The 12,771-nt window shown below is 37.6% G+C and overlaps 1 protein-coding gene across 1 annotated transcript in view; it reads left to right on the plus strand.

Annotated features, from left to right (window-relative positions):
- The first annotated feature begins 1,358 nt into the window (after positions 1-1,358).
- Positions 1,359-12,771, plus strand: part of LOC144640141 (uncharacterized) — a 30,523-nt gene continuing 19,110 nt past the window's right edge. Inside the window, exons 1-5 of the mRNA XM_078499352.1 lie at positions 1,359-1,433; positions 1,798-1,869; positions 7,161-7,232; positions 8,661-8,738; positions 9,069-9,143. Coding sequence (XP_078355478.1) covers positions 7,162-7,232; positions 8,661-8,738; positions 9,069-9,143 — 224 coding nt within the window. The 5' untranslated portion in view covers positions 1,359-1,433; positions 1,798-1,869; position 7,161. The remainder of the gene's footprint in view (positions 1,434-1,797; positions 1,870-7,160; positions 7,233-8,660; positions 8,739-9,068; positions 9,144-12,771) is intronic.

The raw sequence follows: 12,771 nt of genomic DNA on the forward strand, positions 1-12,771 counted from the left end.
TCAATCGACATAACATGGGAGATATCGGTCTTTCGATATACTGTAAATTTATGAGTCGAAAAATCATCCTGGAAGTACCGTATAGCATCTTGCTCGTTCAAAATTCAAACTTTTCATTTCAGCAAATAGTCGATACAGAACGAAAGTAAAAAGATAGCTCTTTAAGGTGGTGTAAATGATTTTTGCTAAAAGGTTATGTTAGGCTCGGAGATCGCCATATTTGCTAGCCCTCGAAGCCGATCAAAAATGGCTGTCTCCATAATTTCCAAAGTAAAAATTTATAGAACTTTAAAACATCCATTTCATACTAAGGACCCCAAATTATGATTACATGCAAAATTTCAGCCAAATCGGTGAGGTACCGTGGCCGAGACATTTTAATATTGTTCGAATCATACAGAGTATGACACTTAATAATTCTTCAGAAGAGAGCAATGCGTATAATAACTTTTTCAAAACCAGATGAACACTCAGAGCCTCTCTTTAAAGAACTTGAGATTCTCAAATTAGGTGACCTTGTTAGCCTGCATAATGCACTTTTTTTATATCAGTATCATAAGAACCTTCTTCCATCTTCCTTTGATAACTTTTTCCAATCTGTTTCATCAGTTCAGCAGTACAAAACCAGGCTTGCTTCCAGATCAACTTTTTATATTAACTCTGTCAAAACAAACTATGGTAAATTCAACGTTCGCTTTGCTGCTGTAAAAGTTTGGAATGATTTGATTGAAAACATCAAATACCTCCCCCTCAAAAAGTTCAAAAATGAAGTTAAACTTAACATCTTACAGAAATACTGCAAACATTAATGAGTGTTCATCTGGCACCTACTAGTTATTTAATATTTGAAACTTATCTTTCTTATTTAGTTTTTATACATATATTTTTTTTTTTTTTGCCACAGAATGTTTGTGTTAGCTTTAGCGTTTTTCATTAACCGCTTTTTTCCCTTTGCTTTATTGCCAACCACCTTCTTAGTATTAATGTAATTTAACTTCACTCAGCTCGATAAGCTTTTTAGTTTTTCTGAGTGTTATTACCATATTCTGTTTTAATTATATATATATATATATATTTGTTTTTCTTTTTCAAAGCAATGTATCTAGGTACTTTTTCTGGTAATAAAGTTGTTGTTGTTGTTGTTGTTGTTGACTGTCCACGACATCACTCGTGGGTCCTTAATTGTGGTAGGATTTACTTAAATAATGAAAGACAAGTGATTCTAAAGCTACCTTTTATAAAAAAAAAAAAAACGTTTAGGAGATCTTTATTCTGGCTATTTCTAACTTTTAGAGTTTGTAAGAATGTGGTTGACTGGTTTGTTCTTTTGATGAACGAAACGTGAAATCTTTATCTTTTAGAAATGTTGCAGACAATAGAATCAAGAGCATCGGAGATGGGCATTTTTCAAATAAGGAGAGACTTAAGTATCTGTAAGTAACCTTTCGCTTGATGATCGAATTGTTAAGCTGCTGCTGCTTCTACTACTACTACTACTACTACTACTACTACTACTACTACTACTACTACTACTACTACTACTACTACTACTACTACTACTACTACTACTGCTACTGCTACTGCTACTGCTACTGCTACTGCTACTGCTACTGCTACTGCTACTGCTACTGCTACTGCTACTGCTACTGCTACTGCTACTGCTACTGCTACTGCTACTGCTACTGCTACTACTCTGACTAAGTCACCTGCATGGAAATGTTTATAATTGATTAAGTGTGACTTTTTCTATGTTTTGATATATCTTTTATGACTCAATTCTGTTGTTTTTTCCCCTAGGTTTATACAAAATAACTTGATAAGCGATATACCAAGTAAGGCGTTTAGCAAACTCACATCCCTTGAATATCTGTAAGTATGAAAGTTCGACATCATTTACCTTGTTAGGGATGGACCATTATTTTCTTGGAGGGGGGGGGGATGAAAAATTTTCCTCTGCAAACTTTTTTTTTTAGTTTATGCACCTCTGCAAACATTTTTTTCGAAATTCTAACTATTTTTTGTTATACGTATCGTGTTTGCAAACAATTTATTTTGTCTTTTTAGGCCCTGCAAACAATTTTTTTCAATATTTTTCATCCCCCCCCCCCTCCAAAAAAAATAATGGTCAGTCCCTTACTACAAAAAACGTTGATTGTAACCCTCGGACGTACAAATTCATACCTCACCGTGGTACAGGGGGGAGGGAGGGGCGGGTTGTGACCCCTTAGGTTTTCGTTCCATTAACGCGTAGCGAAATAACTTTTCAACGAGTAGAAAGCTCTTAGATTGGCTGTGACGTCACATGACGTCATAAGAGCCGTCATCTTAGGTCCGCCATCTCGGATTTGACCAATTTCTTAGAAAGTCAGAAAGTTACGGAAATTGATACAAAATCAAGCAAAAATGCCCTGGCTTCCCCGTCACCCTCTGTGTATACCGCGTTCACGTTGCTTAAAGTTTCAATTATGTTGAGGTGATTTCTCATTATTGCATGGCACATTGGCACATTCTCACTGCGCAGAATTTTACGCGTAATTTGCACGCACACATAAGCAAAACGACGGCTTTTCTATACGGCTTGGCCCGCGAGGGAAATAAATAGTCGTTTTCTTGTAAACGAGCATGGTGACCTTAACTTTTATTGCATAATTTTGGCATACAAATTGCCCTCCTTGAGTTCGAACGTTAAGAAAAAAATTGTTCGGAAGGAAAAAACAAGAAAGGTAAAAGCGTTCACAATACCTTTACTTGACGACGCAATAGATAACCTTGAACATAATGTCAACGACTGGAGGAACGTTTTGAATCCATGTCGCTTCTATTTGTGTGATTTTTTTTCGTTAAGTGTTACGTTGTTCCTTATCCTACGGACTTTCTAGCCATTAAGTTTGTTTAAGTCTTACTTTAATAAACTTGTAACGTGGACAGATGCAATAACGCGCGTGATAAATATATGGGGCATAAACTACTACCATCTGTTTTTCAGGCGAAGCTTTAATAATATATTACAAACTCCTAATTATTGGTGAACAAGTTTGTGGTTATTTCCTTGTCTTTCAAAACACGATAGATCTTAGCTTTAAGTGCTTAAAAAAATATTGCTGTCGTAGTTTTCAGAGCAACCTGAAAATTTCCGACTGATTTTTTTTGTGTGTGGCTTACACGAATTGTAACGCCTGCGACAAGAAGACTAGATCCCAGTTAGTGGTCGAGTGAACTCGGTCATTTTGCTTGTGGTGTTTAGTATTTCATTTTTAGTGTAGAATGCAGTACTATTGCGATGGTTTGTGGGGGCTGTCGTCCACTAATCTGCTTAACCGATGACTGCACTTAGGTGTTAACTCTAATAGCCAATTAATTACTAAACATAAATTAATTAATTAATTAATTATTTATTTATTTATTTCTGTGGAGGTTGGGGGTGGTGAGCACTTGACCGTGCGCCCTAGGTAAGTCGGGGAGCATATCTACGTTATTTTCATATGAAGATCACAAAGGAGTATATGTGTTTCAAACAATCATATTTGATTTGTTTATCACTTCTCGATCTTCGGTGCATTCATAGGACAGGGACTAGTCCCTTGAAAACGTGACCTTAGCAGACAAGTCGCAGGGGCCTGTCCCCATTGTGTTTGCCGAATCTATTTTTTACATCAGGAAACATTTTTTGGACCCGGCGACTAAATTTCTCAACAATAATTTTTGGAAGGACTTTTCTCCCAGACTTGTTGTAGAGACAATGACAGGGAATTGTTAAGGGATTTGGAATCTAAGCCTTAGGTTTCGTGCTTTTCCCTGGGACAGGATTCTTGTAGACCCCGTGGCGCCAAGTTAAAACCGTAAATTAAACTTTGAGGCTTCACAGTGGTTTATATGAAATAACTCTTGGTTTCGCAGCGTTATTTCTTAAAAAAAGTGACCTTACATTTAATAAACTTAATAACTATTTCTTTAATTAATCGATATTATCTGTTTTGTAATTATAAGTTTTATTATTGAAAGCAAAACAACGTACTACCATTGATGTCGCCATGTTTGCAAAAAAAAAACAGAAAAGTATCGTGTTATAGAGTTTGCAAGACAATAGTATAATGGTAAAAGCGAACAAAAGTATCGTGTTACGGCTGCAGAGAAAAGTGTTAGGACCTCAACTTTGTCTTCAAAGTCTTAGTGAAAGTAAAATGAAGCAAACAGATGTGAAACATAAAACATCAAACGTTCCATTGATCGGCTTCATTGCATTCTGCACTATCTTTTGGGTCTCTGAGTTTGTTTTTCCTTGCTTTTAGTTTACACGGTAAGTCGTTTTTCTTTTTCAGTTTGAGTTTGTTATTAAGTTCTGTATCTTATCATACTTATCATTTTTTGTACGTGTCGAAAGTCTGGCCTCCTGCAAATAACTAAACTTTACTAAATGTGGTATACATTACTATATATGGTGAAGACCAGAAGGATAAAAGTGAATCATATAGGCTGGAACCTATGTTTGTTATAAACACCCTATTCTCTAAAACACCTCATACTCTCATCTATCAGTATTATTGACCAATGTGCTAAGTTTATTTTTGAGTTGATAGTTTACGGTTAGTTGAAAAAAAAAACATCACATGCTTTGATCTAAACATGTAAGTTTGTATCATGTTTTTAAAGTAAAAAATACTTAATTGTTAATTTTAACTTGTGAGCCACACATATACGCCGTGCGGACCTAACTTAACCTTTGCAATTGGTTGTCTGTTAACATGTTGATCATCATTTCATTGACAAAAAATGAGGGCTACCGAACTCGTTTCTGGGAGACAAGCAGTTAAAACTAATGTTTAATATGTTTTTATCATATAAACTTAAAAGTCCATCTTTTGGCGGCACTCTTAGCATTTTTGAGCTTGCTTTGGGTAGATTGCCTAAATGTATGGCAAAAGGACTGATCTTTTTAAAAAAATTATGTCACGTGATTAACAGGTTACGAATATTGCTATTGCAACTGGTAATGTCAAGAAAAAAGTCGCAACTTGTACATCAATTATCGCGCATTTGTATGATACAATTCTTGTAACGCCAAGAAGTAAACAGTGCTAATATTGATTCATCAAAGTATAAGAGCTTGAAAGTGTTGCAAACCATTACCAGCCAGGGGCGTAGCCAGCTTTTTGAAAAGTTGTAGGCATAGTCAATACCCCGTTAGCGCTGCTTTTCGAAGGGGTTGGGACGGAGGTCCGCCGATGAAGTTTTATAATTATTAATCAAGACTCTCGAAAATGCTTTCTCCTTCACTTTCAGCTGTTTTATGTGTATTTTAGATCACCTAAATTGTAACATTTTTATAGTAAGGAATTCCGTCAGTTTTCACTCATTCCAAAATAAACGCACTTGTCCTTTACGGCATATGTCATTGTGGGTTTGTCTGTCGCCTGGCTAGTCTAGAACGCTCCCGATATGCACTTGCTAGACGAGCCTTGGTCTCATCGCGAAAGGGTAGTTGCGAAATATATAACAATAAGGTAAGTTACAAATTGTTATTAGGGCCATCAGTGTTTGACATAATAAAATTTGGTTTGTATCTGATCTTAAAAAAAAAGTTGGTAAAAACGTATAAGACTGAATTTTCGGTAACTCTCTGTTACCTTCATCAGAGTTAAAATTGGTCCAGTTTTTTGCATAATAAGTATTTTATACACCGCCGGTCTCTAGGGATGTTCCTAATGTTAAATAAACTTGTGGGAAATGCACATGCTCATTCACACAATTAATGTCCTGGATAGAATGTAGCGCTTCTAGGAATAGGCGTTGTTGCCTATTGTTGACATTTCTCTCTAAAATTTCTACATAATCCGGATGAATGTCATGGTCTGTTGTTTCCGCGTAAAATCTTATTGCGCTTTCGTTATTAGATCTTGTGCCAGGCTTGTGCTCTACGCCGCGCGAATTCCATGATCTTTTGCTCTCTCCCACATAGGCAAAATCACATGTTTTGCATTTGACTTTGTATACATACCGTGTGTACACACGGTATCTGCGAGTGGTCAAGTGGAAGTGGGCGTGTACAGGAAACCCACGCACACAAACAAATATCTCGCCTTCGAGTCACATAGTCCCGCGCAAAGCAAACGAGCTGTAGTAAAGACACTAATGGATCGTGCCAAATATCTTCCTGCGACCTCTGAGCGAAAACAGAGCGAAAAAACAACAAGTAATCGGTGACCTTAAAGTCAACGGATACCCCCAAAGTTTCATCGATCGTTGCCTTGTTTCGGCTCAAGAAACCATACAGCCAGAAAACCAAGAAAGTCAAGAGAGTCTAAGGGGTTACGCTTCAATCCCTTACATAAAGGGTGTTTCCGAGAGAGTTCGACGTGTGCTTAGCAGAGAAAACATAAGAACCACTTTCAAGCCTGTTAAAACACTGGGCATGTATCTTTAAGAAACCAAAAGACTGCCCCGCCACAAATCAGATCAAGGGGATTGTGTACAAAGTCAAATGCAAAACATGTGATTTTGCCTATGTGGGAGAGAGCAAAAGATCATGGAATTCGCGCGGCGCAGAGCACAAGCCTGGCACAAGATCTAATAACGAAAGCACAATAAGATTTTACGCGGAAACAACAGACCATGACATTCATCCGGACTATGTAGAAATTTTAGAAAGAAATGTCAACAATAGGCAACAACGCCTATTCCTAGAAGCGCTACATTCTATCCAGGACATTAATTGTGTGAATGAGCATGTGCATTTCCCACAAGTTTATTTAACATTGGGAACATCCCTAGAGACCGGCAGTGTATAAAATACTTATTATGCAAAAAAACTGAACCAATTTTAACTCTGATGAAGGTAACAGAGAGTTACCGAAAATTCAGTTTTATACGTTTTTATCATCTTTTTTTAAGATCAGATACAAACCAAATTTTATTAAGTTACAAACATGCCTGGCAAAATGCAGTTGCCATGGTGACGTCAAATACCTGATACAACAACCTATCATACTAAATTGTTCCCAGATAATTTTTATATAAACTCGCAAAGTTTGGCAGCGTTTTCTTAAATCTTTAAAAAGTTATAAGCGTTCAAAGTCAGCGTGGGCACTTTCCGCTCCCCCCCGGTCTGGATAGGGTTAAATCATTAGTACTTCTTTTTTCATATGTTATTATATTTTTCGTAGAATGCTTTCAGATAATCCTATCAAGTCAATTTCGTCTGGAGCCTTCACGATTTTAAATAAGAAGCTTTCTATGTAAGTATAGCTCCTAACTGTTCGCAACAAGTTCACCTGCTTGCAATAGGTAACGTTGTAGCCGTATGTTTTGCGAGATGTTTAGACATCTTAAAGGTGACTGGCAAAGTTTAAAGCTCATGTACATGTTCTTGCACAAAAAAATGCAAATGCTATAAACCATTACCAAGCCACCTTCAGGGCTAGTTAACACGAGAGATGCAAATGGAAACGCAAATGCAAGAAAAAACAAGTATGAATTAGCATAACACAAGAGGTAATGCTTTTGCAAGGAATGGAGACTTGCTCATTTTTTTGCATTTGCGTTTGCATTTGCACTTCTCAAGCAAGCAAGCGAAGCGTGGCTTGTCCGCCATCTTGGAAAAAGACTTCAACTGCGCCTGAATTCAACAGGTGAATGAATTTATTGTTATATAGTTGGAATCTTTTCCCCAACAGCGCGCGCTCTCATAAGCTACTTGAGGTGACATGATATCTAACAATAAAACTGTTTCCCGCCATAAGTATCTGAGAGGACACATTGCAAAATCTATGACGTCAGCGGTAACAGTGCACTGTTGCCCGCGAATGTTGACTGACCACCGCCGTTCTTCTTAAGTCTTTGATGTGACCAAACAACAAATCACTTAATTACTGTTCACTGGGGAAACCAGGTTAACTTTGTTTACCTCGAATCTCAATGTTTCCCGCAGCTCCGCCTCGGCTCCGAGAAACAAAATTGACTGTTTCCCTCGGAACCAGTTACTATTCGACGGTAATTCAGCGTGACCTTCATTTGGTTTAACTTCGAAGATTAAAAACCAATTGTCCCATTTTCGCGTGTGCAGTTTTAAACCTCACTTTGTTTAATATCGCTCGAAATCCAACTCTGCTTCCACAAATTAGTAAATTAGTGATGAAAAACCTACAGGGCAAAAGCTAGCTTGGTTCTATGACTGACCTAGAAAGACCGTGAACTTGTTTTTATCCGTGGGGCGAATAAAAAGAACTGGTTAGTCAGTTCTTAATTGAAACTAACCATACATGCCCACTGGCAATGATTTAGACTTCCATTTGCATTCGGCTTAATACAAATATTCGCCCTCCATATCAAACTCAGTGCGCGAGATCGAGAGGGCTCGGACGGTGCTCCCATGAGTTTCCTTGCAGAACAAAACTGGAAGCATCAAGGTCTCAAAAGTAACGGGTTGTTAGAAGAAAACCCAGACTCATTGGGAAAAACATTCGCAAAGCTTGAAGTCTACTAACATTTCATTTCCATCACTGTCAAGTTTAAAATGTTTCACTTTATGCACTGGTCAGCGATTTGCAAACAAATGTTTACGTACAACTGATAGACCACAATACTCCTGAATACTCAGACGTGTTACTGTTGTTACAGCTTTTCGAAATGTACGGTTGCTTACTTAGTGATTTTACTTTCATTAGATACATGATACGGACGGACCTAAAATCAGTGAGTCTTCGATCTTTCACTGAGGACTTTTCTAATCTGACAGCAGACATGTAAGTATGACGCAATTCGGTTTATCCACTGCACTTAGAAATAGAAAAAGTAAAAATTCAAAACTGATGAAGCAAGAAAGTTGAAACCAAGGCTATTTTGTATTGTTTCTCACGCGTTCTTTTGCGCTGAATTTAATAGTCTACAAACAAAACGTTTCTCTGTATAATATATTTTATGAATGGACAGCAAATAGACGGACATAATAACCAACTAGTAGAGCCAGGGCTAATAGCAAAGGGAAACCATTGCGAGCCAATCGTGACAATTACTGGGCAAACAGCATTACAGTTATTAACAAGCTTTGACATAATATCCTTTGTGTCCTGTAGAAGCATGGAAGATGGACAAATCGGCACCGTGAAAATTGTGGGCCCTAATCAGAAGGAACGTTGTATTGTACAGCTGTATGTAACTTGCCGTAACAATTTGTATACATTTATGATACATTTGATTTCCAGAGTATTCCTTTCTTTTATTCTTTATACGGGGTGAGAGGTGCAGTGGTTAGTCAACTGGACCAATCATTGAGAGGTTTCGAGTTTTAGCCTTGGCATGGGTCACTGTTTAGTAACGTTTAGTAAGAATACGGCCAGGAATACAAGGTAAAATTCGAATTACTCAACTAACCATAAATCCAGTGAAAACTGTTCACAAAATTATCAGCTAATTCACAAAGTTATCCACTAAAACGCTGTTGAGCTTCTTCATTTCATCGACAGCGCAAATTTCCCGCTCACCGCCGATATTCAGCTGGTCTGAAGCGTCAATAAACACCCTCATCCGTTTTCACTCAAAGGTTGCATTAGTTTCTTCAGTTTCTTCTTGGTATGATTCTTGCCTTATCAAGAATGTAGCGTTGAATCAGTACTGAAAAGTTTGAAAAAGTTTTCGCTTTCATTCGTCTGTTCACTTCTTGACAGTAAAAATTAGCCAATCACCCCGCGGGAATTCGCTCAGTTATTGTAAAATAAGAAATCGACAACATTTTTAATGGTCTACACTCTTTTAGAATATAGCCGCTGTATACAATGGTATACGCGCGATGGAATTCTAGTGGGCATTATTTTTTATGGAACATAGCTGAAAACTATAGAAGCCCGGTCCCCCGGATGTGCGAATTGTTTGTCGAATTTCGCTGAACGACTTCGCCTCTATTCTCTTGTTTTGTTGTTTAAATGATGCTTTAAAGCAGCAAGTTTTTATCAGAAACGTTTAACTTGCTTAAATGGAAGTAAGACTGCCAAAGGAAGCGACAGATGAAGAAAGAATCGTTGAAATTTGTTATTTTTCTTTGCCACTATTTTGCCGTGAACTGCCCGAAATTGATTGGAAATTATTTAGCAAAACAAGCCGGACTCTAGAAACGCTTTGAGGTAAGAAACCTTTTTTTAGCCACAATCTGAAGACAGAACACTCCACGTTTGTTCTTTTTAAATCGAAATTAGAGGCGAATTTGAAAAACTTGCTGCGAAACGAACGCATGAAAATTTTTCATTTGAATGAAATTGAAGTAGGCTTAACCAAACTTGAATGCGTAAATATTTCAACTAGATTTGTCGGCTTTGTGAGAATCTTTTGGTAGTCGAAGAAAGGACTATAAATAGGAAATACGAATGAAATGGTATCTTGGTTTATTTATAAAGAAGCCGCCAAAGAAAAGAATGAACTAAACTTTACCGATGTTGCGTGCGCTGTAAATGCTGCAAGCGGCCGCGAGTCTTGTAAGTTCTGTGTTCTTTTTAATGCTATATTCTAAACCCACTAGAAGATGGTTTTCGTATATCCTATAAGAAAATAATGCACTTTTGAGGTCTAGATAACTATTCAAAGTGGCTATGAGCCAGTAAACTCGGAAAAGTTATTATGAAACAAGAATCGAAAACAACAAACTGACAAGGAGAGATTTGCTAAAACAAATGATGTTAAACTTTCCACAATTCAGTTCACTTCGCTAGTTTCATTGTCATCTAGCTGTTCATCGAGAGCGGGCCGAAAGGGCAAGTGATAGAGTTCCCATCGGTTTCAAATTGTTTTCTTTCTTTTTATTTTTCCTTTTTGTTTTTTGAAGGTTAGGCAAAATAATAATATCATTAGAAAAATTAAGTTTTGGTCTATTTCAAGAAAACTGACATTAATACAATATTTTGGCTGGTAGTTAAGCATGCATGTACCGTATTTATTCGGCTATAAACCGAGACCCTAGACTTTTAGTTTTTCGAACCAGTTAGACTCTGACAAAAAATAAACCCAAATCACTCGGCTATAAGCCGAGACCCGATTTTTCCTTGAAACTATAAAATAATCCACGTGCAGCGAATCAACATATTCGTTAAATCACAACTATGTAATTGAAAAACAACAAATCACTGATAAAGAATGAATTTATTAATAGAACCGTACACAAGCGTAACAAAACATTCACCCGAGTTCAGAATCCCATCTCAAACAATCACGCATTCTTCCGAAAAGCAGTTATCGATCATCATGCCAAAAGCTACTGGTTTTCAAACAACTAAACCTTCAAATTGAAAGTTGTTGCAGAGGTAGAGACAGTTCAGAACAACTGCAAAATCGCCAGAGAATACGGGATGATTCCTGATGATTCAGTGAATCTTCAGTTCGTCGCAATTCGCCAAAATGCTAGCGAAAAGATCAAGCAGATCAAGCGGGTGAACTTTAAATGTCATCAAAACGAAACATGTGCTGTTACCAGTATTTGTCGAGTATCCTCAATCCAATCAAACTCTTCTAAAGTGGTTTCTTTTAGCAGAGAAGTCGTGGTATTTTAAGTTCTCGCTTTTGAACAAAAATATTACATGCAGCCGATTTCTGTCAGATCGTGTTACAATGTTTACCAAGCGCGTGGGAACGAACGCTTCTGATTGGCCAGTTTCTGGTGTCGCGACAACAAGTCAAATAGATCGATTCCTTCTTGACCCTTCTTCTCTTGAAAAGTCACGTTAGCAGTGATTCTGCTAGACTACGAGCAGTCCCTATTCTTTCGCAGAGTCCGTCGAGCTTGAAGCGAAATTATTTTTCGAACTCTGCGAAAAAATAGGGACTGCTCGTAGTCTATGATTCTGCAAATTAACTAAACTTAAAGAAAGGAACAGAAGGAAAGGAACAGAAACAGTCTCAGGCAGAAATAATTATTGTAGAAGAGATTGCGAGGAAAAAAATTGGGTCTTGGCTTATTTCCGAGTGTTTCGGTTTTTTGTCGGAGTCTAACTGTTTCTAAATGCCAAACGTTTAGAGTCTCGGCTTAAAGCTGAATAAATACGGTATTTCAAGAAAACTGGCATTAATACAATATTTCGGCTGGTAATTAGGCATGTTAATATTATTTAACTTAACTAGAAATGTAGGTTATCAGAGGACAGGTCTAATTCTCTAGAGGCCGTAAAACACTTGCACGTATTGCGTGCCTATGTTTACAGGAATCGAGGGAAGGAGGGAAGGAGGGAAGGAGGGAAGGAGGGAAGGAGGGAAGGAGGGAAGGAGGGAATTCACTTCGCCCACTACAACTCTTTTTCGAGTTAAAAAGCAGCTGAATTCCCTCGCCTAACGGCTCGGGCACCCACTAGCAGCTTTCCTAGATCTCAAGCGTGCATTATTTAACAAATAGATTTCATTTTGCCGTGCGTCTGTTCAGTAATAGATCACAGATGACGTCAAAATGTGGTATGAACAGAGAAGTGGCCCACGAGGCGCTAGCCGAGTGGGTCACTGATGTTCATACCACATTTTGACGTCTTCTGTGATCTATTACTGAACAAACGCACGGCAAAATGAAATCTATTTGTTTTATATAATAACACAAGAATTCAGCATACTTCTGTGTGAGCAATGCTGCCGTACCGATGAGCTAAATTGTTTTGATTTCACTATTAAGTTTTTGTTAACACGAAGCACTGTTAATCCGATTGAATAAACAGAAAAATGGTCAATTGAAAGTCAATGAAAAAACTAACCTTTATTCCGATTTGGAAAGTTCGGTTCAAATCTGTAAGCATTAACCGAAGCGTTCAACCG

This window comes from Oculina patagonica, unplaced genomic scaffold (assembly GCF_052425735.1).
Source record: "Oculina patagonica isolate OP01 unplaced genomic scaffold, crgOcupat unplaced2, whole genome shotgun sequence".
Taxonomy (NCBI): Eukaryota; Metazoa; Cnidaria; class Anthozoa; order Scleractinia; family Oculinidae; genus Oculina; species Oculina patagonica.